General features: G+C 38.5%; 1 protein-coding gene across 1 annotated transcript in view; it reads right to left on the reverse strand.

Moving 5' to 3' along the window:
• FOXO3 (forkhead box O3) overlaps positions 1 to 27,524 on the reverse strand; it is a 170,689-nt gene extending 143,165 nt beyond the window's left edge. The window contains exon 1 of the mRNA XM_023503142.2: positions 24,995 to 27,524. Coding sequence (XP_023358910.2) covers positions 24,995 to 25,672 — 678 coding nt within the window. The 5' untranslated portion in view covers positions 25,673 to 27,524. The remainder of the gene's footprint in view (positions 1 to 24,994) is intronic.
• Between the last annotated feature and the right edge of the window lie 454 nt (positions 27,525 to 27,978).

Here is a 27,978-nt window from a genome sequence, read left to right on the forward strand (position 1 = left end):
TTTTCTCCCTCTCTGCCTCCCTTTCCCCATCCCTCCCTCTTTTTCTTCCTCCCTCCCTCTTTCTCTTCCTCCCTTCAAGTGACCCAGAGACAGACACCAAACTCTGATCTTTAAAAAAAAAAAAAAAAAAAAAAAAAAAAAAAAAAAAAAAAAAAAAAAAAAAAAAAAAAAAAAAAAAAAAAAAAAAAAAAAAGAGGAAAAATAAAGAAAAAAAAAGGAAGAAGAAAAAAGTTGAATGTGCTACAAACTAGACAGCAGAAATCATGTAGTACTTGGGTCTGGAAAACAAATCTTTCTTAAAAGAGATGGAGACTAAATAAGATGAATTTAGACAGTTCTGTTAAGGAGAGAGCAGGCTTTCTCTAATAAAAGACTCCATAAACCTATCTTTTTGAGGCAGGGTTGGTGATATAAATGAAAGCCATTTCTATGGACCAAAGCAGGGAAGTGTGTGTCAGGGTGCAGGCTGAAGAGCTGTGCAGTGTCTGAGCCCACCTAGACCAACCTTCTGAGTTTAGAGAAAAGTAAACACACCCAGATGTTAAGTAAGATCCAAGGTCACGTAGATGGAAAAGGGCCCAGTCAGGATTTAAATGCCAGCATCCTTCCACGGGCGTCATAAGACGATTCATTCTGTATGACATGTAAAATATCATGACTTCTTACTGTCTAAAATCATGTGTTGTAACAATCCTGAAGTTAACTTTAAGAAAAACAAATCAAAACAAAATTTTTGGCCCATGACAGTTTCCTAAATCCGTTTCAAAACTCTACGGGTTAAATAATGTACCCAATCTAATGAATTATCATCACTTCTTTGTGGAAATTCAGAAGAATGGTCTGGATTGTATTTTCAGTTCTCACCACCAAAAAAAAAAAAAAAAAAAAAAAAATTAAAGTCTGCTGGTCTCTTCTACTTTAATTTCTTTCTATGCCTTTGGTTTCTATGGGCTATTACAGACATTGCTGCTAAGTTGGAGCCATTTGGAAAAAAAGGGGGAAAAAAGCACAAAATAAAATGTTTTTCTCTTGCTGTTAGGTAAATATTTCACTACAAAAAGGGGGAAGACAGGGAGAACAGATCCCAAGCTATAGAGCAAGAAGGGACTTCCTTAGTGATTATTTAGAATGAACATTTTGGAGATGAGAAAACACAGGTACTGAGGAAGCAGAATCATAATAAAACCCAAATCTTCTGATTTCCATTCCACATTGATTTCCCTTTCCACAAGGTTAGATGATGTCCTTCAAAAGAGAGCACAGTACATAGTAACAGCATTTATATAATGTTTTAAGATTTGCAAAACATTTTATAAATATTATTTATTTATAAATGTTATTTATATATAGATATTACAAATTATTTATTTTGCTGAAGCAATTGGGATTAAGTAACTTGCCCAGGGTCACACAGCTAGGAAGTGTTAAGTGCTGAGGCCAGATTTGAACTCAGGTCCTCCTGACTTCAGGGATGGTGCTCTATCTAGTGCACCAACTAGCTACCCCATATTATTAAATTTATTTTTATATATATGTGTGTGTGTGTATATTATATATCAATATATTATATATTATAATAATCCTATAATATAGCACACAACATTAATATATCATATATTACATATTTTAATAATTATATTATTGTACAATATATTTAAATTAAATTTAACAATATTAAATGCTATGAATATTATAAAATATTATTTGAATGATGATTGTTGGAGGGGATGTGGGAAAACTGGGACATTGATGCATTGTTGGTGGAGTTGTGAACGAATCCAGCCATTCTGGAGAGTAGTTTGGAATTATGCTCAAAAAGTTATCAAACTGTGCATACCCTTTGATCCAGCAGTGTTACTACTGGGATTATATCCCAAAGAGATATTAAAGAAGGGAAAGGGACCTGTATGTGCACGAATGTTTGTGGCAGCCCTTTTTGTAGTGGCTAGAAACTGGAAACTGAATGGATGTCCATCAGTTGGAGAATGGTTGAATAAATTGTGGTATATGAATATTATGGAATATTATTGTTCTGTAAGAAATGACCAACAGGATGATTTCAGAAAGGCCTGAGAGACTTACACGAACTGATGCTGAGTGAAATGAGCAGGACCAGGAGATCCTTATATACTTCAACAACAATACTATATGATGACCAGTTCTGATGGACCTGGCCGTCCTCAGCAATGAGATCAAACAAATCATTTTCAATGGAGCAGTAATGAACTGAACCAGCTACGCCCAGAGAAAGAACTCTGGGTGATGACTAAAAACCATTACATTGAATTCCCAATCCCTATATTTATGCCCACCTGCATTTTTGATTTCCTTCACAAGCTAATTGTACAATATTTCAGAGTCTGATTCTTTTTGTACAGCAAAATAACGTTTTGGTCATGTATACTTATTGTGTATCTAATTTATATTTTAATGTATTTAACATCTACTGGTCATCCTGCCATCTAGGGGAGGGGGTGGGGAGTAAGAGGTGAAAAATTGGAACAAGAGGTTTGGCAATTGTTAACGCTGTAAAGTTACCCATGCATATAACCTGTAAATAAAAGGCTATTAAATAAAAAAAATAAAATATTATTTGATTTTAATATTATTTTGTCCTGCTATTATTATATCCCTTTTAAAGATGAGGAAACTGAGGCAGATAGAGCTGCCTAAAAAGAAATCCTACAAGCAGACATTTGACTAGAAACTCATAGCTTATTAAGAAACTCATAAGCTTATTATCTTTTATGCCCAATCACTTTCTGATGATAGCATAGTTCCCCATGTACAAAATCTTCTTTCTCTCAGTTATCTCTTCTTTTTCCCCTCCACTCCCATGTCTAGCTAATTTCCAAGTCTTGAATAGACTACTTATAAAATATTTCACATGGATTCCCTTCCTCTCCAATTTTTCTTTTATGGCTCATCACTTAATTAATATGATTTTGTGGGTGGGTATTTCCTTTCATGCATATAGTCAAATATTTGTCAAAAGTATTTAAATAAACTGATGATGTCTCATATTTTGGTCAGTCTTAGAAACAGCAAGAACTAAAATACTTCTAAGTTTAGATTTTCAGTTTAAAAAAAAAAAAAGGAAGCAGTAGAAAGAATGTTAATGTTCATCTCTTTAAAAAGTCTCAGTTCACAGTTTCATGTAGAATACTCTTTTCTAGTCTTCCTTGCATACCAAAATGATTTTTGTGAAATCATTTCAAAAGTCAAAATGAAAGTAACTCACATTTGGTGACAGGAGCTAAGAGCAAAATAAATAAATAAATAAATAATAAACAAACAAACAAACAAATAAATAAATAGATGTGCAGTGGAGAAAAAAAATTCCAGTCTTGGAGCCAGGAGGATGTGAATTTAAATCCAGCATAACTGCCCTCAAGTCAGAAAAACCTTACACATGCTATATTCACTACTTCTTTTTTTTGTATCTTTTCTCTCTCCCATAGTTTTTCCCTCTTGTTCTGATTCTTCTCTCCCAACATGATTCATAAAGCAATGTGGAATTTTAAAAAATTAATCAGTTAAATTAAATTTTTTTTTAAAGTGTCAGAAAGACCTAGTCCAAATTCAATCTCTGATTCTTTACTGGTCTGGTATGTGCATGTGGGCAAATCAGTTACTTTAACCTCTGTTTGCCTCAGTTTCTTCATCTGTAAAATGGAATATATACATATATGTGTGTATACATACATATGTCTATATACATACATATATATATATACATATACATACATATCTATCTATAGAATAGCAGGTATGTTCCCATATTGTTATGAAGATAAACTGAGATGTGTAATGTGGTTAGCAAACCTTAAAGAATTATGTCAACATTAGCTCTTATTGTTTCAGAATAAAGACCAGTTCTAGCAAATTATGACTAAAACCGTGAATGCCTCAATTTACAATTACAATTGAAAGCCCAATTGCAAATAAATTAGATTTATTCTTAATTGTTTACCGGCATAAAGAGTTAAAATGGAGTTGATGTAGGGAAAATGTTTTACTTTAGGAAACATAGGCAGAGAGAGAAAAAAATTAATCCACAGAGGCTCACATAGAATCATAAAATATTAGAGCTGGAAGTGGCCTTTGAGATCAGATAGTTAAACTCCTTCATTTTTCAGATGAAGAATCAAACTCAGGTACATGAAGCCAAGACTTAACTAAGCTCCAAATCCAATTCTCTTAGTTGTATAAAATTTTTTTAATTAAAAAATTAAAAATAAAGGAAAAGGAAAAAAATTAAAAAAAAAATAAAGGACAAGGAAAAAGCTAAATATAATAAGGCAAATGTTAAAGAAAAACCTGAGTTAATGCCAATAAAATACACAACTGAGAAAATAAACTATAAAAATTCATGAGGTGGTCAAAAAAAGTTGCCCTTTAATTAACCTTTTGGAATATTCATGTACATCTATCTGATCCAGCTAATGTAAACCAGCCCTTCAAGGTGATGCTTAATAAGTTTTAGAGAGCCTAATTTTACTCCCTCTTTAAATGTGAATTATTAACTCTTGGTACCTTTCAAAGTTCCACCCATGATTCTGACTCTCTCAGGGTACTTTGTTATCTATCAGTCAGAACCACTAAACCTGTTCCTTATTTATCAAACAGCCCCAGAACATAGATACCCTCCACAGGCTGTTCTCCATCTCCACTCTGAACTTGGCAGTTCCAGAAGTTTGGGGTTGGGGTTTTTTTTGCTCCAGGGTACCCAAGAACATGCAACATCATTCTGAGTTCGTATTATGCTAGTCTGTCTGCCTTGGAACCCATGCAGATTCACATTCCTGCAGCAAATTAAAACCACCATTTTAGGCCCTGCTCCCACCACATTTTTTACTTTGAAGACAAAAGTAGTCGGGCATTTACTGGAGAATATAAACATTTTGCTCTGGCCCGAAACTCACATTATGCAACATTATTTGTTTCTGCTTTGGCAAACTGCCATGAACCAGTGACTGTAGCAAAGAGGCAACTAACTACCTCAGAAAAAAAATTTAATATCTTTAATTAGGAGATCTGATCTGACAGCCAAACTTTTAGGCAAATTTCCCCCCCTGAAAACTATCCTGAGGGAGAATAGGGATTAGTATTGTCTGTATTTTTTCTAATCATTTAGTATCTATGGGTCATCAAAAGTTCTAAGGACTTTTAAACTCAAAAATCCAAGAGTTTTTTAGGTAGAAGCAAGTCTTGGAGAGCTCATAGTCCTTGGAGATGAAGAAACTGAGAAAACAATGAATTCAAACAAGGTGATCAAGCTTTTTATGTGGTACCCAGATAGCTCAGAGATTGGGAAGACCTGAACTCAAATACTTATTAGTTAGGTCAACTTGGACAAGTCACTTAAATGAGGTCTGCTTCCATTTCTTCACCTGTAAAATGGAGAGAGTATTGCCTATATTACAGAGTTGAAGATCAAATGAGATCACTGTAAAGCACTTAGCACAATGCCTGGCAATAGTAAGTACTATATAAATGCTAGTTATTATTATTGTTATTACTATTATTATATGAAATAATACTTGTACTTGGTAAATCTTAAGGCACCCAAAAATACAAGCTATTATTTTTGCTGAGAATAACCTTTCTATAACTTCTACATGGCTCATTATACCCTCTTCCTTTCCAGTACAGAAAAAAAAAATTTTTTAAGTACCTAAACCAAAAATTATCCAACCAGATTACCCTAAGAAAACTTATTTTTTAAGAGGTGGACAATACATATGATTTCATCAATAATTGAAACTCCTGAGGTAGACATTCAAACACTAAATCAACAAGCCCTTAATGAAGTACCTATTAGATTTTTATGAAAGGTCATAGTACATGATGGATAGAGCCAACTTTGACTGTCTTGTGGCCCTGGGCAAATCCCTTAACCTTTCAAAACCCTAGATCAGTGACATTAAACTCAAAAGAAATGGGGCAATTAAACTACCCATAAGGCTCCCTACTTTGAAAACCACATTATCTATTTGTAATTGTATTTTTACTTATTTTTAAAAATATTTTCCAGTTACATTTTAATCTGCTTCTGAATCAATTTGTATTTAGATATTCAGCTGTTTCAGAAAGATTGTTTTGACTTCGCTCTACTTGAACATATTCCTTTCTGGCCAATCTGAGGTTAGAAATGAACTATTACTTGGTCTTCATTACTTCCTAAAATTAAACATTAAAAAAAAAAGTCTTGCGAAGGCAACTACATGGTGCAATGGAGTCAGGAGGAGCCGAGTTCAAATCTGATCTCAGAAACTTAACACTTATTGTGTAACTCTGGGCAAGTCACTTAGGCAGAAAAGGGAGGAAGGGAGAAAGGGAGGAAGAAAGGAAGAAATGGAGGGAGGGAGGGAGGGACGGAGGAAGGGAAGAAGGAAGCGAGGGAAGAAGAGAACAAGGAAAGAAAGGAGGGAGGGAGGGAAGGAAGAAGAAAACTAAATTTCACATATACATAGACACATGTGTATGTATAACATGTATGTGTGTATATAAATATACACATATGCATATATACATATATGTGCATGTGTATATATCCTATGCATATATTACTTAGAGTTTACAAGTATTTTCTTCAATGACTCCCAGAATATATGCATAAATATATACATAGAAGTATGTATGTGATTTGTGTGTGTATATATATGTAAACATACTTGTATGCCCATTTTATAGTTGTAGAAACTGAGGCACAAAGAAAGAATGAATAATTTACCCTATGTCATACAGCTAATAAATAGCAAAGCTATGATTCATAACTAAGCCTTCTGACTCCAAAATCTATTGCTCTCCCGACTATACCAAGAGATCTTAACTATTTTTTAATATTCCATAGACTTCTTCTGGCAGTCCAGTGATGCTTTAAAAACTCTTTCTCAAATATTTTAAATTTATAATCGAAAGAAATGCTGATTTTTCACTAGAAATTAGAGGGGGGAAGGTAACTTTCCCCCATCCATGTTCACAAGCCCCATGAAATCTCTTGATGGACTCTTTGGAGAAGGGGGAGTCCCTGCACTAACTATTACATGTTAGTAATAGTTACTTTCTCAGGACACCCTTTCCAGTATCCTGCTGATTTCCTAATTTTAATGTTGAGCTTAAGCATAGCACGAGGAAATCTAATCTAATTTAGGACTTTAACAGAAAAAAAAATTATCAAATAATTATTACTATGAGGTGCAAAGTGGTAGACACAGAGAGAGACTTGGGTTAGATAAAATATAGTTCCTGCTCCTCAAGGAGCTTAATGTCAAATGGGGAGAAAAAAGCACCATGGATAGCTATAATACACGTGTATTAGAAAGTTATGAGTGAAGTGTTATATGGCATCTGAGGAAAGCGAGAAATCACAGAAGGCTTCAGGGAAGAAGTTTTGAGTTGGGGTCTCAAGGTACTATGTTTAACAGGCGAAAGTGGGGGGGCAAAAACATTCTACACATAGGGAATAACCCTTGAACAAAGGCATAGAGAAAGACAAAACAATGAATTTGGGGGGAAAAGAAAGGAGAATCAAAAAGAATCTAGTTTAACTGCAGAATGGAATATATAAGAACAGAGTAATATGAGAAAAGACTAGGTATCGAGATAAGGTGGTATCAGATTGTATAGGACCTCAGCTGCCAGGTTAGAATTTATTCTGGACCCTGTGGGATTAGACAACCTTATAGAGTTATGGCCATGCTGCCTTGAGAGAAGGGGGAAAAAAACATTTATTAAGCATCCACTAAACACCAGGCACTGTGCTAATATTATACAAATTTCTATGTGTTTTACACAAATATTATCCTCATGATAATAAGAGATAAGAGCTATTATTATTCCCATTTTATAATTAAAGAAACTGAGGCAGATGGAATGAAACAGTTAAATCTCTAAGGTCAAATTTGAACTTCCTGATTCCAGATCCAGCACTTAAGCACCAAGCCACTTGGACAGAATGGGGATATACAATCAATAATCAATAATAACAACTACCAATGCATGTTTAGGTATTTAAGTCTTGCAAAGCACTTTACAGACAGGTTAAACTCATTTGATCCTCATAACAAAGCTGGTGCTCCAATTATAACCATCTGACAGATGAAGAAATTGTGTGACATTGGGGGTTAGCAATCTGTATGTGATCAATGGCCTTCCCTCAAAAGCCTGTCCGTGTCTCGAAGCACTACCTCTGCCAACTCCTAGCCCCAAGCTCTGCATAATGCAGAAGCCTGATAAATGCTGTTGACTCAGTGAGAGCTGCAGCTCGTCTCGTTAATGCTTTTGGACGTCAAAAAGAAGTGAAAGGAGGGATACAAGTCTGGTACATCATGGTCGGCTTTAAATAGTGGGCCATCTGACACAGAGCCTGGAGAAGGATGGAGATTCGATAGGAGGAATTATGAGAAACACAAGAGATTTCTATGAACACAAGCTCTTTGAGAACAAGGACTTGCTTCACAGGGCCTGACACATTTTATATATCTATGAATATATATATATATATATATATATATATATGTATATATGTACATATATATGAGTATATATAAATGCTGTTTGAGCAATGAAGACCAAAATAAGTAGAATCAGAACTATGATACATACAATATAACAACACAATGTAGGCAAAAAGAAGTCTTGCTAAAAAGATCTGAAAGAGTCCTGGAAAACATCAAATAATAAAAGAAACCTCCCTTTTTTAAAGGAAGAGGAAGGGGCCTAATGTGGCATTTAAATACAGGTGGAGTCACAGTTTCAGTTATTTTTGCCTAACTTCCCTCATTATTATGGAAAAGAACTCACTTTGAGGAGAAGAGGATGGAAAAGAAGACATCCAGAAATGACTATGATGTAAAAACAAAAAGCATAATGAAATTTATTTTTAAGAATATATATTTTTAAACATAGGGATTATAACCTAGTACTTCATTAGTATGCAGAAGTTCTTTTAAATGGCTTAATCATATCACTATGAACATCAGAAATGCACCTGACCTGCCCACACAGGAAACTCTTATTCTTTATCCATTCAAAACCATTGCTTTAACTTATTGTCTGCATCTGCCAAATCTGGGTGGATATCCAAAAAAAAGAAAAAACAAACCCAAAACTATATGCAAGATGATCTGCATATAGGCAGTTGTCAAGTTTGCCACCTACTTCTGAAAGCAGATAGAATTCTGTTCCCTGACAATTGTATTTATTGTCCCAGCCTACATACAAAGTTGTAGCTTGAAATAAGTAATTAACATTTATTATTTAGAAGTGACTCGAGATCTACATCTGGTGTTCACTTGGGAGAAGGAGGGGAATAAAAAGGAAAACAAGTGAAAAGTCAGGCCATTAGGAACATAAGAGTTTGCATATTCAACAAATGCAGAATAAAGGAATGGATTTGTCAAGGGAAGTATATCCACAGACATAGTAGAGAACGGAGGGAATTATTCAGCGAATTCAATGAGATGGAACTATGATTGGCTTTCTCCATGGTTCACAGATCAAGAGCTGGAAGGACCCTTGGAGACCACCTTCTCCAACCCCATAATGTTACAAGATAGGCAAACTGAGGACAAGAAAAGTGAAATAACTTGTTTAAAGTCAGTCAATCAATAAGTACATACTAAGCACTTACTATGTGTCTTGTTAGAGTCCTAAGCACTAAGCAAAGGCAATAGACAGTGCCTGACCTGAAGAAGCTTATAATCTAATAGTTATTAATTACCAGTTAACAGGGAGACAGAATATGAACCCAGTTTCTCAAATTTTAAATCCAATTTTACTTCCAAAGAAGCAAGCTAACCTTAAAAGACTTATCTATTATATAAATTCAATTTTTTTGTTTTGTTTTATTTTACTTGAATGAATCTGAATTTTATGTTTATTTTGTCAGTGAGAAAATGTGACTTCTCAGCCTAAACCACTTGAAACCCTTCTGGAAAGGGGGGGAAAATAAAAAGAAGATACGCATTCGTCTTTAAAGAATGACTGCTGTGTTAAAAGATTGTTAAGAGATAAACTACCAATAAAGTTTCCATAACCTAACATCGATAGGTTATTTTAAAATCCTCATTTGTCTTCTACTCTTCAGACAGGATGAGGTTTCTCAAGCTTCTGCTTGATGCAAAACACATCATTTTATAAATGAGATGCAGGTGGCAGCCCAAGCCCCACACCAGTGCTGTGACCTCTTTGTTTGTGGTTTCTGAGGTCTTGAATAATTGTTGCTGTTCACCCTTGCTGGGATCCGAACAACTGCTGTGTTTTTAACAATGAGTGTGGGGGGAAAAGCATAAAGGCATCTCTGCGCCCATGCTAACACGATAGGTATATGTCCCTCTTTTTTCCATCTTTCCAAGTCATTTCTGTGAAAATTCCCATGGGAAAATGGCCCGTAATTTCTATCCACAGTAAATCTTTCCCCTTTCTCTATTCCCCTCTCCAGCATCTTTCAGAGGCAAGCTTCTTTCTCGCTTCTCCAATCTAAAAACTAGAAGAAGAGATCTCCCTTTCAACTTCTGCAGTGGGAACCACTGGCTACTATTTCACATCCCACAAGCCACAATGAATCTGAGAGTCGTATCGATGCTGTAGCTAATGATGTAAGTCACCATAGTGAACACCAGCATGCTAGAGAAGGATGCAGGTAAGAGCACCAACAATGCGGAGAGCAAAAAAAGCATGGGAAAAACACACACATATAGAGAAAAAGTATAAGTTCTAGTTAAAAATCCAGGAAAAAATTTTTATCTTCTATCTTTTCTTTCCAGGAAAATTTAAGAATAAGAATGACAGTAGTGATTGTTATTATTATTCAATTTTTAACCAAATTAGAATTCATTATTCTCCTCTATACCCAATCTCTTCCACTATTCCAACCAAAGAGTAGAGATTGGGGAAAATGGGGAGGGAGGAGTTGATAACAAAACAAAACAAGTTCCTACTTGGGTCAGTGGCTACAAAAATTTCTGTTAGAAAGCATGTCAGAGTCAGCTATGTGGTACATTGGATAGAACATTGGGCCTGAAATCAGGAAGACGTGTTCAAATTCAGCTTCTGATACTTTCTAATTGTGTGATTCTAGTTAAATCACTTACCTTCTAGCCTCCTCATTATGCTGCTATTGTTGTTTAGTCTTTTTTAGTCAAGTCCAACTCTTTGTGACCCCAGTTGGAGTTTTCTTAGTATAAAAAGGTGGGAAGAAGCAAATAGAACAGAAAGAAACCCAGAGAGAAAACAGAAAACAGAAAGCAAATAGAACAGAAAAAACCCAGAGAGAATAATTAAGCATGCATACCATGGACATGTATACATATATTGTATTTAACATATACTTTAACATATTTAACATGTATTGGTCTACCTGCCATCTGGGGGAGAAAGTGGGGGAAATAGGGGAAAAATTGGAACAAAAGGTTTTGCAACTGTCAATGCTAAAAAATTACCCATGCATATATCTTGTAAATAAAAGGCTATAATAAAAAAAGATAACCAAGTATCATCAAGGAAAAAAATAATTAAAAAAAAAAAAAACATGCACACCAGAAACAGACTAAACTTAAGGCAAAGTTATTCAAAGGAAATTAGGACTCAGAAGATCTGGGTTCCAATTCTACTGTGACCTACCTACATGACCTTGGTCATGGTGTTTTATCTTTTTGGGTCTAAATTTCCTCACCTGTAAAATGAGGGGGCTACAATTGAACTAATTAATATCTAAGGTCCCTTCCAGTTCTAAATTTATTATCCTACAAAGAAACATACCCTCTTAAAATCAATCAGGAATCCAATGGGAACAGGGAAAGGTGACAAGAAATGATCTCCTTCCACTCTCTTCCCCCTCCAAAAAAGGGAGGAATACTTGTTTTTAAAGCTTCCAGTTTGGAGCAATTGATGAGAGAATTTAATTACCACTCCAAGTTCTTGAATCATTTTTTTTAAGAATTAGGGTTTTTAGACCTCAAGTTCAAACTTATCTAATGATGCTATGTAAGAACATGATATTTCTATGCCTCAGAATTATTTTTAATCCAATTGAGTCTTTTAGCATCTAGGGAGGGGGAAAAAAAGCTTGAGAATAGATTTAAAACTTGTACACTCCCTCTGCTGGCTCTATCCTCAAAGTCACTTCTTAAGTGCGGTAATCAATGTTCTCAGAAGTCAAGCTATTCATTTCTCTGACATTTAAAACAAAGGGGTACAGATGGGGAGGGGGTATAGGCCAGTATTATTTTCTAAGCATAAAAAAGAGAATTCAAACCCTTCTCCTAATTGTCAAAGGAAAGGATGATTTGCAGGGAACTTGCTGTCTATTCACTATAGAGTGAAACCTGTTTTTAGACTTGCTCCCTCTTAAGCAAAATGTGGGATTCAGCAAAAGACAGTTTTCCCTTTACTACTTTGGGCCTCAGCTCTTTCTAGGCTTTCTGTAGCCACAGGCTCTAATTAAAAAAAAAAACAAAAGAAAAACCCAAAAAACTATTTCTTCATCCCTGCCATCTGACTAGTTGAAGGAGAAATAAAATCACTAGAAGGGTCTTCTCAGTCACTTGTGACTTTGTAACTTCATTTGGGGTTTTCCTGGTGAAGATACTGGAGTCATTTGTCATTTCCTTCTCCAACTCATTTTGCAGATGAGGAACTGAGGCAAACAGGGTTAAGTGACTTGCCTGGACTTACATAGCTTAGTTAGTATCTAAGACCAGATTCAAACTCATGAAGATAAATCTTCTTGATCCCAAACCTAGTGCTCTATCCACTGCACCACTTAGCTGCCCAGGAAGGCTCTCTATATTAGAAGAGAGAACAAGAACTGAATCAGCTTCATTTTCTTGGTATTTGTCCCACTACAAATCTCTTAATGAAAAAAAAAATCTACAACTCTGGGGAGGGAGAAGTAGGACTGAGATATTGTAAAAGAGGAAAAAATGGAGAGAAAAGAGAAAAATTCAAAACATGAAAATCCAATTTGGAAAGAGAAATTATGAATTCATGAAATGAGCTTTCCACAGAGGTAGTTATTACACAGGTCAAGGTCTTTATACAGGAGGAGAACCTAAGTAGAAGTGCAACAAATAGAAGTTCTAGGGGCATGGATAAAGAAAGTTAAGGATATAATGAGTCCACAGTTCCCTGTAGCTCAGATGCTTCTATCAACCTCATCTCTCCCAAGTGACTTGTTTTTCTTTCCAAGGTATTCGAGCACATCCAACCCAATCTATCTTAGATTCCTAAACACATGGCACCACTAAAATCTCAAATTTATTAAACTGAGATATTGTCATTAAGAATGTCAGAATCAAAGAATAAAACATGAATTCTAGTCCAACCTCAGCCATTCACTGGGCAAATCACCATACACAGTTCTGTTCCCAAACATAAAAGATGAAGCAGATAGTCCAATTTCTCTCTAAGGTTCCTCAAATCTCTAACACCCAATGACTTTATGATCACTATCTTATCATGTCAGTTTCCCAAGGCATCAATATTGATCCATCTGTCACCCTCCTGGGCCCAACTAAAAGGCAGAAAGGAGAGAAGGTTGAACTTAGGAGTAAGGTGATTTCAGTTCAAAAACTGACTTAGGATACTCACTACTTTTGTGACTATGAACCAATCTCTTAGTCTCTGAGATTCAATTTGTAGTTTACTGAATGTGTAGTATAGTTTCCTCAGTGCACAATATAGACATGACATAGTTCTTGGAAGGATCAAATGAGATAATGCATATTATGTACTCTGTAAAAACTTTAAAGCCCTGTAAAGGATGTCTCAAAAGTAGTTTTAACTTATAATAGATAAAAACCTTATGTTTTAAAGGCTTAAAGGTTAAGATAGAGAATAAAATAATAAGTTATATACTACATATACATATATACTATATATACACAATAATTATACTATGTAATATATGTAAATATATTACTACATACATTAAGTTATATTTTATATATTACAGCTTAAAATTTTAAGATTTAACAGCTTAAATCCTTAAGCTGTTAAAGGCTTTTGGGACACCCCATGTAAATATTAATGATTAATATGACACTGCAAAAAATCATTATAAATGTGATCTACTATTTTCATTAGGTCTGTGACACCTATATTCCTGAAAAGTTGCATGCAAATAAAATGTTTCTAAGTGAAATAATTTTAACGTTACTAAGAAAAATTAAGAATTAAAGACACTTTTTGCTAGTGGATCTATTTAGGTAAAAACAGATTTTTTTGCTTACTAAAGAAGATAACAGGATTTTAGATTTGGGGCAAGAATATGAATAATGAAAGCTAATATTTATACAGCATTTACTGTGCCTGGCACTGTGCTAAGGTTTTTATAATTATTATCTCATTTTATTCTCACCACAAAGTTGAGAATTACAGATATTTTACAGATTTTTTTTTTTTACAGATTTGTGCCACATATAAGGAAATTGAGGGGCAAAGAGGTTCAATTAGTTGGCCATTATCTCCCAAGCACAAAGTGACAGAAGCATTCAGGTCCCCTTACTCCAAAGCCAGTGTTTTGTTTTGTTTGTATAAGACTCTTTTGACTTATTTATCTGATTTATTCATTCACTCACTCAACAAATATTAAGTACCTATTATATGCCAGGCACAGACTGTGCTGGACACAAATCACAGTCAATTAAAGCATAGCACATATGTTGAGGGCAAGCCACAATGATATTACAATGTAGTAAGATGCCAAGATAGTTACATAGGCCATATTTCCCCCTCCTTCTCTGTGGTAGTTGATGATGTTGTTGGTTCTGGCATCTGTGAAGTCTTCTGGGACTATTAAAGAGTCTGATACACTAATCGTGCCCCCGAGGATGTCCAAGTATCATTTAAATTCTATAATGTATCATTTCAACAACATTGCCATTGGGTTCCAAGCCCATGCCCTCTTTTATAGCTCAAAGGGCCTTGAAGACTCCACTTATGATGTCACTACATTCCTGATACCATAGGTCATTCTGATTATTCACATTATCCCTCTCTAATTTTAAAGTCCTGGAACATAGCCAATCTCACATTATAACTAAGGTCATAATATACAAAAAACGAGCTCTCCTTAGTTAATGTCACACAAATACACATAAATGTATGCAGGTATACTGTATATGTATGTATGTGCAGAGTACTAGATCAGAAAATATGTTCCCTATCTAGAAAATGCAACATAATAATAGCTGATGTTTATATAGGGCTTTAAGATTTGCAAAGTGTTTTACATAATTTTCCCACTTCTGCCTTACAATAACACCAGAAGGCAAAGACTATCATCCCCTTTTTAAAGAAATGCTTTTTTCAGGTTCAGACTATTAAGTGACTTGTCCACATAAATTTAGTCCAGTGATGGGACTGGAACTTAGGTCTTCCTGCCTATACACGAGCTACTAGCCACTGCCTGTCACTTATAAACCTGGAAAAACTCAGCTTATGTAGAAATAGATAAATTGTGCAAATTCACAGAGACCAAATAAAGTCCCATAAATAATGGGGTGATATTAAGTAGAGAAGGTATTGATTAAGGTGTAGTTTTAATCACATAAGTGAGCCGCACTGGGGCAGATCCAAGAAGGAAGGCAACCACATTCTCAAGCAATTTCTTTAGAGAGAATCAACAAGACAATTAGGCAAAGGATAACCTAGTGAAACAATTCCAAGATGCAATCATGCTGAAATAATGCAGTCCTGATGGAGACATCTGGGACACAGATATGACTAATCTTGTAAGATAATAATGATAGACTGGAGAGAGCTATCAGCTAGGAGTCAGAAGATCTGGGTTCTAGTCTTAGCTTTGTCACTATCTAGCTCAGTGACTTTGGGCAAGCAAATCACTTCACTTCTAGGTTTGTTTCTTTATCTCTTACATGAAGCAAGATAGATTAGGAATGAGTTGTGCCATCCAAAAGTCTTGCCACCTAGACAACAAAAAAGATATGCTGGTAGACATACGAGGGAACTTACAAGAGTCATCTCCTCCAACCCACTTATTTCCTAGATGAGGAACTACATCTCAGGGAGGGGAAGCTAGATGGCACCATGGATAGAGTCTTGGGCTTAGAGTCAGGAAGCTGTGGTTGTGGTTGTTCAAGTTCGGTCAGACTTTTTGTAGCCCCATTTGGGGTTTTCTTGATAAACGTACATGGAGGTGTTTGCCATTTCCTTCTCCAGCTCATTTTACAGATGAAGAAACTGAGGCAAGCAGGATTAATTGACTTACCTAGAGTCACACAGCTAGTGTCTAAGGCCAGATTTAAACTTAGGAAGAGGACTCTTTGAAGGTTCTATCTTTGGTCTAATTCCAAAACTTTTATGCTTACTTTTTCATCTCTCTGTGTTCAGCTCTTTGAACAAGCAAGACAATTAGCTCCTTTTGGTCTAATTGCTACAAGAATAAATGGCTGCTCCTGTCAATGGACTCTATTCTCAGTCCTCTGTGGTCTGGTCAAGAAGACAGGAACATATTCATTCAAGTTGGGATCAAAAGACAAGAGAAAATCCACATAAAAAAGAAAGCACTAAAGCATTCCTTCTCTTGTGAAAAAGGCAATGCTCCTTGGAGACAGAGCTGCATCTTGCCCTAGCAAAACAGGGAGTGGACTGTATGGCTTGTTCTCCCCCAAAGGCAACATAGTAGGGTGAGGGGAAAAAAGCCCTGACTTCAGGAGTCAAGAGAGTAGAATAGTTTATACACTACTACTACTATTACTATTGCTACTATTATTTTTATTACTTACTACTATTATTATTGCTGCTGCTGCTGCTACTAGTACTGCTATTATTACTATTGCTACTACTATTTTTATTACTACTACTACTATTGCTATTGCTGCTACTATTACTATTACTACTATTATTATTGCTACTATTACTATTATTATTATTATTGCTACTATTACTATTATTATTGCTACTATTACTATTACTACTATCGCTACTATTACTACTACTAGCTCACATTTACAAACTTCTTTTAAGAATTTACAAAGCAATCATGCACCACCACCATCACCCCTTCCCACATGATACCCTGTAAACTATGATGATGGACTTGGAAAAGTTCAATGATTTCACCAAGATCAAACAGCTCAAAGAGACAGATCAGGACTCCAACATAATCCCTCTGACTTCAAAGAAAGAACAGTATAATCCCAAATAAGTCACTTAATTTCCAGTAACTGCTAAAGCCCCTTCTGGCTTCAGATTCTTGGGGAGTAGTAAGATGTCACTAGGAAGCACAGCAGATAGAAAGACCTAGACTAGAGTTAAGAAGATCTGAGTTTAAATCCAGTCTCAGACATTTGCCAACTGTATGACCCTGGGCAAGTCACTTAATCCTATTTGTCTTAGTTTTCTCCTCTGTAACATGAGCTGGAGAAGGAAATGGCAAACCACTCCAGTGTTTTTGCCAAGAAAACCCCAAATGGAATCATGAAGAGTCAGATTGAAAACAATGAAATAAGGTCAATAGCCACAAATTTCCTTGAACTACTCCCTCCAGCAAGGGCAATCTGTTCTAAATCTGAGACACCTCTATTTTGTAGGAGCTTGGGGAGGTGCAAGCTAAAATAGACTATGGAAACTACCTTTACACCAGTCCTGTATCTCCAAGGATGTCACAAAACTCTAGCAGTTTCTCTTTGGAACAAAGCTCTGGAGTAGGAGAACAGAGGTACAAATTCCATTTTGGTTTTCTTAGCATTTGTGTGACTCCAGTAAAATCACTTATTTCTCTGGGTCTGAGTGTTCTCCTTTGTAAAGGAGGAGTTTGGACAAGACAGCCTTTGACATTGTCTTCAGATCCTGATGTAGGATTCAATCTCACAGCTCCTGAGCCTGTTGGGCTTTAATCTACTTTCCATGGCACTGGGGTAACTCTAACTAGGACTTCTGACATACAGGATACTGTCATCACTGGAGGAAGAAATGATTGATCATCTGTTTTTCCATCAACAAATAGTTACAATTATATATCCAGGAAAAGAAACTGGACCCTGGGAAGAAATTCTTAAAATTAGCCCAAGCATGCTTTAAAAATGGCAATTGGTATGAAGTTAATGAGTAGCTCCTGAAGCTGTTCTCTGTCACTAAATATAAACCAATGGCAGAGTCAGTGTAGAATACAGTGGATTTGGCATGAGATAGTATGCTGAACTGTTGCATTATGGGTCATAAATTCAAATCCTCACTCAGCCAGTTTATCATTTATGTCATCCTGTCCAAGTTAACTTCACAAATGAAGAATTTTTAGACTAGATGGTTTCTAATGTCACTTTTCAGCTCTAAATTTTTGATTTATCAGGGGTTCTTAGATCTATGAACTTTAAAAATCTGATGACATATAATTTTTTTTATAATCCTATGTGTGGTATTTTATTCATTCAAAAATATTCTGAGAAGGGGTCTTTTGACTTCAGCAAAGTGCCATAGAACTCTGTCTCTGTCTGTCTGTCTGTCTGTCTGTCTCTCTCTCTCTCTCTCTCACACACACACACACACACACACAAAATCCCTTATTGAAACTATTGCTATTTACCATTGTGCTGATACAAATAATGTGCTTTCATGGGTTTGTAAAATATTAACATGGCTTATTACATCTTGAAAAATGTGTCTATCCTCTATTTTTTAAGTGAAAGATCAATAACAGGTCAAAGCTGACCTATGCCTTGCCATAGCCATATATGTCAACAATAATGGTGACCTATACCTGTGAAAAACTGATGCCCTAATGTTGAGTCAGAAAGTACTCAGATCTTGTGACAACAGCAGTGGATGGTCTCTTCCCCTCACTCCCTTCTCTCTACCACCAAATCAATACCACTAGATAGCAGATTTTCCCTTTTTTTTGCACACCCTACTACCAACAACTCCCTATCCATACCCTAATAATACCAGCTCCCAAAGCCACAATGAACATGGGTTAAATTAACAAAACATCAAGATCTACATGGATATCAAAGTAACAAGTAAGTACCAAAGATAAACCAGCGTGGATTTTAAAAGCCATGTGATCCAAACTCCAAATGTTATAGATGAAAAAACTGAGGCTCTGAAATGTGAAATTATTTACCTGAGGTACAGTAGATTTGCCCTCCAGAGTCCCAAGGAACTGGAGATATATCTCCAATGGAGACTGGACTTGTGTTATCTAAGAGTCAATCCACAGACAAGAAAACTTCCTCTCCCAATGTAGGTCAGCACCTTCTAGTCTCAGAGAATTGAATCATACTAGGTTAAGTGACTTGACCAGCATCAGACAGCTATTTTTGGGAAAGGCAGGAAAAATTTCACATCTTCCTACCTTTGAGCTTGAGCTTTTTAGACATTCACTCCACCACTTTTTAAGACCATTTTTTGTAGACCATCACTCCACAATTGCCTTAAATAGAAATAGATAGGACCTGGAACCATGATTTTACTGGCATGGAGAAGTGGAAGTGGAAACTCCTAATACCCTCCCTGGGCTGCATTTTCTATGCTATTTAGAGAAAGTTCTCTCAGATTTTATAGAATGTCCAATATATTATAAAATTGACACCCCCAGATTCACACAACCAGTGTTAGAGATGAGATTTAAATCCAGGTGCTGATTCCACACCCATCATTCTTTCCACTACACAGTCATATCAGGACAAGAGAAAAAACAAAAGGTCAAAGTCAGAATTAAGCCCCCTTCTAGGCCTAGAGAGTGTATGCATGAGCAAGTATGTAAAAATGAGCCAGATTATTTTATATCCTCTCATCACTGTCATCATAAAGTATTTTACATACATTATCTCATTTAAACCTTACTTACAACAACCCCATGAGAGTTAGACCTCTAACCTATAGGTTAGAATCCTATTTTTATTAGGGATCTGAAATATTAGCTACTAGGAGAAAGGGTATTTAATTAGGGTCCCAAGGCTACTGGTTCCCTTCAGGGAAACAGTCTTAGTTTTCCATCATGGTCTCTGGACAGAAAGAGTCAGATAAAATTTCCAAGAACTAGAAGAGGAGAAGGATGGATTTCAATTGTCCAAATGGAAATATCTTAAAGAGTTTTCAAGTAAGATTACAAGTAAAATATATGTTTCTTAAAAAGAAAGAAAGAAAGAAAGAAAGAAACTGACTACATAAGACTTTTTTTCATGGTGTTCCTTCAAGTAGAGCTTGCCTAAAATTTCCCCCCAAATATATCCCCAATGGCTCCACTTCATTTTCCATGAAAGAGATAAGTCTGACACTAAAGAACTTTATAAGAGTTAGTCAGAAGCTCACAGATCAAAGGCACAAAGGGCCAGTTTCTTCATTTCTTAGGTTTTTGACACAGCTCAAAAAAGAGGAAAAACAGTCCCCCTAGTGTACTGCTGCTGTAGGAAGAGGAAGGAGATTCGTTGAGAATCACTGACGAGTACAGCACTGCTAAAGGAAATTACAAAATAGCCTTTTGGCAAGAAACACCACGCACAAGACAGAAGCTTTAGACATGGCCATAAGCAGTCCTTTAGAGAATTGCTTTAAAACACATCTGACTTCACATTTTGGAAGCAAAGGGAAAATTATTCTAATTTTATCTTAGAAAACACAAACATACACATACACAGAGCAGAGCTTTCAGTTGCACTAAAAAACTTTCCTTTATATAGTTCTTTGAAATGAGACTAGATGCACTTATCTCAAATAGGACTAGACAACATGAGTAGAAATAAGTAGGGTCATGAAATATTCTTTGATTTTGCCATGTTTTGGAAAAGATTCCAAAGGCACATTACAAAAGAATGTACACACACTCATTATCACTAACCACTCCCATCATCAAATATACTACATCTTTTTCATACTAAGGGAACCAAGATGGAAAAACTAATTTAAGAAACCTTTAAGTAGTTTCTCAATGGAAGATGAGAATTCTGCTGCTGAGCATGTGGGCAAATCAACACTAATTTGAATTCAAGGAAATTATTCCCTTCGCCCCTTGCTCTTCCTTCATTCTTCATTTCTCCTTTGAAACAGAGCTAAAGGAGACCCTGAAAGATAGCTATCACTTCAATGGGAATTATGTACCTGAACTCACATACAGTACATCAACTCAGAACTTCTGGCTTCTGACAAAATGAGACAACTTCTGCCAGTAATAAAAATATCTATTATCGATTATTTTTTAAGTATTCAGTGCCTAGCTTTCTGTATTGAAAATCATCCTTTTATTACCTAATATTTTCAAAGTACTTATATCTTTGCATATATAAAAGATGCAACTTCTTTTCTCAAATAGACTTATCCTATCAGCTGAAATAATGGTCAGAATGGTTGTTGTATTTTTTTTTCTAAAAAGGCAAAAATAGATTTTAGTAAAGTAATACCAACCTAGTGAGTATGTCGCACATAAGAAGAGTTTATAAATACTTGTTGAATCCAAGAATTCATAGTATTTGCCAAACTGGAAACAAAGTTTAGGAATTACTTATCAGCCTTGAAAATTCATCTATCCCAATCATTATTAGGGGAAAAACACTTTCAAGCACAAGTTATTTATTAATATTAATTAATAAATAATTGAATTTATGATTTTTATAATCATTTCTTATTAGTACACATGTGAATGTTTAGAGTTATTGTTTCAAACAAATGAATAAAGTATACCCACTTTATCTTATGTGCTTTTTTACATAGAGAAACAAGGGAGGCTAGATTTCTATCCCATTTTCCAGGATTATCTGTGTGTGTCAAGGAACTGGTACATCACTGTAAGATTACGCACACACACCTCCCTCCCTCTCTCCTTCTATCTCTCCAGTATGACTAGCCATACTAGAATCAAACTCTTGAAATGTGGAAGCCTGGAAATAGGTCACAATTAGCTCCTGACCTCTCTTCTTTCCCTCCTCTTCCACCCACACTAAACCACAGCCACACACACACACACACACACACACACAAAAAGGTTGGAAAACCAATCTGGAGTCACTAGTCATACTGGGTGTTGAGCATTTCTAGCCTCAGTTTCAAAGGGCTTCCACATTCAAAGAAGATTTGGTAGTTCCTGCCCAGCTGCATCTTTTAATGAAGGTCATCTTACAAAAACTTTTGAACTAAATTACCTCCCCATGGTCTCCAAGGATCAAAGTTTTCATGTGTTAAATTAACTCTAATTCCCAGCTACTTGTTACCTAGAAGTAGAATATCCAAATTTGAATTAAAATAGTCAGAAAGTCTGGCACACTATAAAGGGTGCTTAGTTACATGATTTTTCAATTTAAAATATGACACCGGAGATAGCTGTAGGGAAATATGAAACCATGACATAAAATATTGGTTGTGACCCAATATTTATAAAGGTCTTGACTGAAATTAACACTTCTACTGGAAAAATTTTACACTGTTAACATGCCAATCTCAATTTGTAACCACTTTAATATTTTTGTGTACATATTTTCAAAGTCAGGTATTAAACAATTATGGACATTAAAGGATGATATTACTTTAGTATCTTTTAAATCTTAGAAGGCATCTTAAAGATCTTCTAATCAAATTCTTCCATTTACAGAGAAGGAAACAGGTTCTATGCAGTTAAGTGATTTGGCCAAGATCACAGTAAGAATCCCAGTGCTTTTCCTACTGCACTGCACTTCTTGGCTTATTAATCTTAAAATCATAGAAAGGGTGGAAAACTTTATTTGCAATTAAATTCCCACTAAAAAATATACTAGTCTGAATTCAAAAGGAAAAATAGTTTACAAGACAAAAAAATCAGGAAAACCTTTCCACTTTGTAAAACTCCCAAATCACTACATTCTAGTCCAGTAAGTTCCAAACTTCTCCCCTTTAATGCTAAAAAAGACAAGTAACATTGCCAAAGAATGGCTTCTGTCACCCACTCTGAAACAGTCTTTAAAGTTACTCAATATTAGCATTTGGAAGAAACTGAATTGCTCAAATCTCACCTCATTTGGAAACAGTACTTGTATCACACGATTGACATACCTTTGTAAAGGCTGTAACATCATACAATATTTGATAAGATAGAGGAATATATTGAAGGAAACTCATTCACAGATTGGCTCTAAAACTAGCATTTTACTTTTAAGTTCTGTGAAATAAGACTTTGATTATAGACTTGTAGCCCCCCCCAAAAGGCACTTTTCCCCCAAAACTTTTATAAAGGCAAATTAAAATGTAATTTTCTTTCTGACCAAGTCTTTCTCCTGAAAGTTCTTTTTTAAATTTAATCTTGTCTCAGATCTAAACCTTTTAAGCTTTCTGTAATAAGTTAAGGAGACAAAACTCCCAAATATAAGCATGGGAAGGAAGGAGAATTGTCTTTTCAAATTAAAAAAAAAAAATCAAGTTTTACATACGACCAATGGATCATAATCTGGAGTTGGAAGAGGTCTCCGAGGCTAATCTAGTCTAGCCTCCTTATTTTATTGGGGAGGAAGCTGAGGCCCAAGTTGTGCTTAAGTGACTTGTCCAAGGTCACACAAGTAAGCCAAAAGGGAAGACTATGAACCGAAGTCCTCACAGTTTGGGGACATGATAATGAATACCTGCTCTCTTGCTACTAGAAGCCTTAATTTTTTTCTGCAGCGGATGCATTATGGAGTTGGGGAAGAGAGGGAGGGAGATGGTAAGAGTGAAAGAACAAGCAGCAGGCACAGAGTTAATTTCTCTAGATGCCCAACTGCAGAAAGAGTCATTACATCATAGGCCTCTCCATACCTCCCTCTCAACCACGTGCCCGAAGCCCCAAGAGAGGGAAAAGGAACAGGAGAGTCTCCTTCTTCCCGGTTCATTTACAGGTAGAAGCCATTATCCAAGTCTCTTGTCTCTCTTTGCTTCTCTGCCCGCCACCAAGGCGTCCTTGCTCCATCTCACTGATAAAACATTGGAGCTCTGGCATAGGCATTAATAGCAGTGAGACGGGATCTGAACTAAGTCCAAAAATAAGACAAGTGCTGGACAGGCTGGAAAAACAAAGTCAGATGGGAAACAGAGACAGGATACTCAGCCTCAGATATCTGCCCAAGTTTCTAGTGGTCCAAGTCTGTGCTTCCTGCACAAAAGGCTCATTAGGAGGCATCCCTTAAGCAATATGCACTGCAGATGAATATAGTAGGTGGTCGGGTAGGAGGACGGAGGAAAGGATAGGGACTTAGGCCAGCAAAGGTTTAGGCTGGAATATAAGATTTCTCTAAGTACTTCCTTCTTTTATTTTCTTCAAAGGATTTGATGCGTCCACAGGTACAGTATGTCACGGTTGCTATCTGTACCAAAACTTAAACTTAAGGGCCACAGGTTGTCTCATCTGATCAACGATGCTGTGCCAATCTACTACAAATACCCATTATCTTCAGAGAAACAAACACTGAACTCCGCAGTGCAAGGAACCCAAAATCCACCTTCTTGCTAATCTATGTTCCCACATCTACCCGGACGCTCTAGGCAAAACACACACACACACACACACACACACACACACACACCACACCACACCACACCACACCACACTCCCCTTCTTACGCTGTCACATAATCACCAAATGAAGAACTACCCTGATAAAGTTGGCCCTCTTCCCACCTACCTGCCTCAGCGCTGTATATGGAATTCGACAAGACCACTCTTCCTTTCTGAAACTCGCGGGTACCCTCCCATTACTCTTTAAACTCCCCCAACTCCAGAATTCGTCCCAGGGAGCCTTTCTCGACTCCCCCAATCAATTTTCCCTGCGCATCACAATCCCTTTCCCTCATCCTCACCAACACCCTTCCCTGGAGCATCCCACAGCACTGCTGCACCCCATCCCCTCCCATGGTAAGCACTGCACCCCATTTCCCCCATCGTCCGCTCTTCTTGCGTGTAGAAACCCTCCACCCCTTATCTGCAACCTCTCAAACTACCTCCGCAACCTGCGAAAGCGCTTGGAAAAGTACCAAGGGCTTACACTGCCGTGCATCCTTCCCCATCCCACCTGGGGGGGCTAGTCCGTACGCACCTTCCAGCCAGCGGAGCTGTTGCTGTCGCCCTTATCCTTGAAGTAGGGCACGCAGCGCACCATCCAGTCGTAGATCTGGGACAGGGTGAGCCGTTTGTCCGGGGAGCTCTCAATGGCCCGGGTGATCAGGTCGGCGTAGGACAGATTTCCCCACGCATTCCTCCGGGAGGAGCATTTCCTCGGCTGCCCCGCGGCCCCACTCACCCCCTGTTGCTGCGGCTGCTGCGGCTGCAGCGGCGGCGGCGGCGGCGGGGGCAGCGACAGCGGCGCCTGCGGAGGTTGCAGCGGCGCCTGCTGCCCCCCGCTCAGCACGCCTGCCCCGGGGGGCGCGCCGGGTCCCGAGTCCTGCCCTCCAGGAGCCAGGAGCCGGGCAGCCTCCTCGGGGTGCAGTCCCGGGCCGAGGACGCCGCTCACGCCGCCCAAGGCCATGGCCATGCCGGATCCTCCGCCGCCCCCCGGGGCTCCGCAGCCTCCGTCTTCATCTTCCTCGTCGTCCTCCTCCTCGGGGATCATGGAGTCGGCGGCCGCTTCCCCCGAGGGCTTGGCCGGGCTCGCCTGCAGCTCGGGCCTCTGCAGGGGCCACGTACAGGAGCGGGGCCGGCTCTGGGGCTCGAACTCCGGGTCCAGCTCCACTTCCAGCGGCGAGAGCGGGGCCGGGGAGGACGGCGCCTCTGCCATCTTCGCCGCCCGGGCCCTTGGGCTGCCTTTTGCCTGCTGCTGCTGCTCGCTCCTTCGCTCTCTCCCTCGCTCGCTCTCTAGCTCGAGCGGTGGTTCTCCTCCTTGCTCTCTCGCTGGGGCGGGGTAAAGTGGGGGAGGGAAGGAGGAGAGGGGGGAAAGAACAGGCTAAGGGATCAGGATCGCTGTCTGAGGGGGAAGAAGGGCTGGGGGGTGAGGGAGAAAGGGAGGGAAATGGGGGACAGAGTTGGTTATCCTGAGCTGGAATGAAGTCCTCGGCGGACCTTTACCGCCGCCGCCTCCTCTTCTCAGATCAGTACCTCGCCAAGCCAGGGGAACAAGCAGACCTGGAAACGTCCCTTCCCGTGAACCTGGTTGAGCGAGCGACTCCCAGTCCTAAGCAGCCGCCGCCTGAGGGTGCGGGAGGGTGGGGGTGGGGACAATCGGAGGATTAGGCACTGATGGGGCAACCCCCTCCCCCAGCTGCGGTCAGATAGGCAGGTCTCTCCTGGACAAGGTGGCTGGGGCGTGGAAGAGGGAGGAAGGTAGGGCGGAGGAGAGAAGGGGGAGGGGTGGGGTAAGAGCGGAGAGGGAGGGGTGAGGGGGAAGTGAGGAGGTGGAGGAGGAGGGTACTGGGGAGGGAGGGTTGTCCCTTTAAAGCAAGGAGCAGCCAAACGCAGTTGAGTGGTGCAGCTCCGTGCCTGCTCTGCTACTGGGAGTGTGTGTTTGTTTATATTTCACTCCATGCAGATTGCAGAAGTGCTTCCTTCAGTGGCAATGGAGAGAAAGTCTGTGGCGTCTTCCGATCTTTCTCGGACCCCCACCCTCCCACCGACGAGGAGGCACCACACCACAGAAATTACACTGTATCCATCTGCGAGCAGCTCAGGCTTCTTTCTTGCTTCGAGAGACGAGATTTGGGATCTTGCATTACCACAATGACTTTTCTCCCCAGTTCTCTTTCCCTCCTCGTTTCGACCCAAAGGCAAGGGAGGGTTAATATGCATCTAAATTCAGGCCAGGCCAGTCCGTGCTACTTTCAAAAACCAAAAGACTAGAAACGGAGGCTTTTCGCAAGAAGATGAACTGGGCAAGGAAAAGCCACTTTGGTGTTTTGTTTTGCAATGATCTTGCTGACGTCGTTTGCCTCTCAAGAAAAAAAAAAAAAAAAAAAAAGCAAATCAAAGCAGAAATCTTCCAACAGGTCTGGAAGCTTCAAGTCTCCCCTAAGGCTGTGAGAAGATCCAGTACTAACACATTCATAACCTTCTTGCTCCTGCTGCTGCCATCTTGACAGTTCCCCCCCCCCTCTTCACTCAAGTCCTTTAAAAACACTAGAAAGAAAACGGAGGGGGAGAGGGCGGATTGGGGAAGACGGTGGAGGGGGAGAGAAAGACAAAGTCAAGGGGAGGGGAAAGGGAAGAACCTGAGCTTGTTCAAAAACAGATCCGGAGTCACAGGAGAGAAAAGCAGCAACCCCGTTGCATAGTTCCTGTGTCTACCGCGGCACCTTCCCTTTAAAAACGATGGGGGAGAAGGCAAAATTTTGCCCGTCTTCCAAAAATACAGAAAAGAGAAAGCGAAGAATCTGCGCGTAAGAAGGGTTTAGGCATTTGCTGCTGCTGCTGCTCCTGCAGCTCGCACGGGCAGCCTGTCACCCTCCACACTGCTGACTTCCACATTCCTTCTCCTAACAACCAGCAGCAGCAGCAACACAAAGTTATAGACACACGCAGGGAGCCTCAACCTAAGCTGACAGTAGACAGGTCCCCGCCCAGGGGGAGGGAAGACCGAAAAGGCTGGCAGCAGGGGGGATATGTGTATCTGTGTGTGCGTGCGCGCCCACGCTGGACTAGGAAGGGGAGGAGAAAGCTCGAGGGCAACCTGGAACTGAGAAACTCCGCTGAGATCTTTATTAGAAGCATCGTTCTTGCAAGCGCAAGCATAATTTAGCTTGCAAGCTATACAGTAGTCAATCTGTTTCCCTCTCTTTGTCCTGCTGTACTTCCCAAGGGCCAAGAAACTTAAGATCGAGTGTAAAAATGTTTTGCTCTTTGGAAATTTCATTCAAGACTTCCGTGGAACTGGATACACAGGATGCAGTATAGTTGGAACCCACAGTTGCGAGTTCCCTCGTTTGCACTTTGGAGGAGATTCAGTATGTATACTCTGACGAGCCCCAGAGAATGAGATGAAAGATTTGATAACTGCTTTTTTCCGTAGTAAGACGTTGGATGGAGACTGGCAAGAGTGAATAGGCCGGGAGTGGGGGTGGGATGAACGAACTCATCGCATTTAAGACACCCTAA

The sequence above is a fragment of the Sarcophilus harrisii genome, chromosome 4 (assembly GCF_902635505.1).
Source record: "Sarcophilus harrisii chromosome 4, mSarHar1.11, whole genome shotgun sequence".
NCBI lineage: Eukaryota > Metazoa > Chordata > Mammalia > Dasyuromorphia > Dasyuridae > Sarcophilus > Sarcophilus harrisii.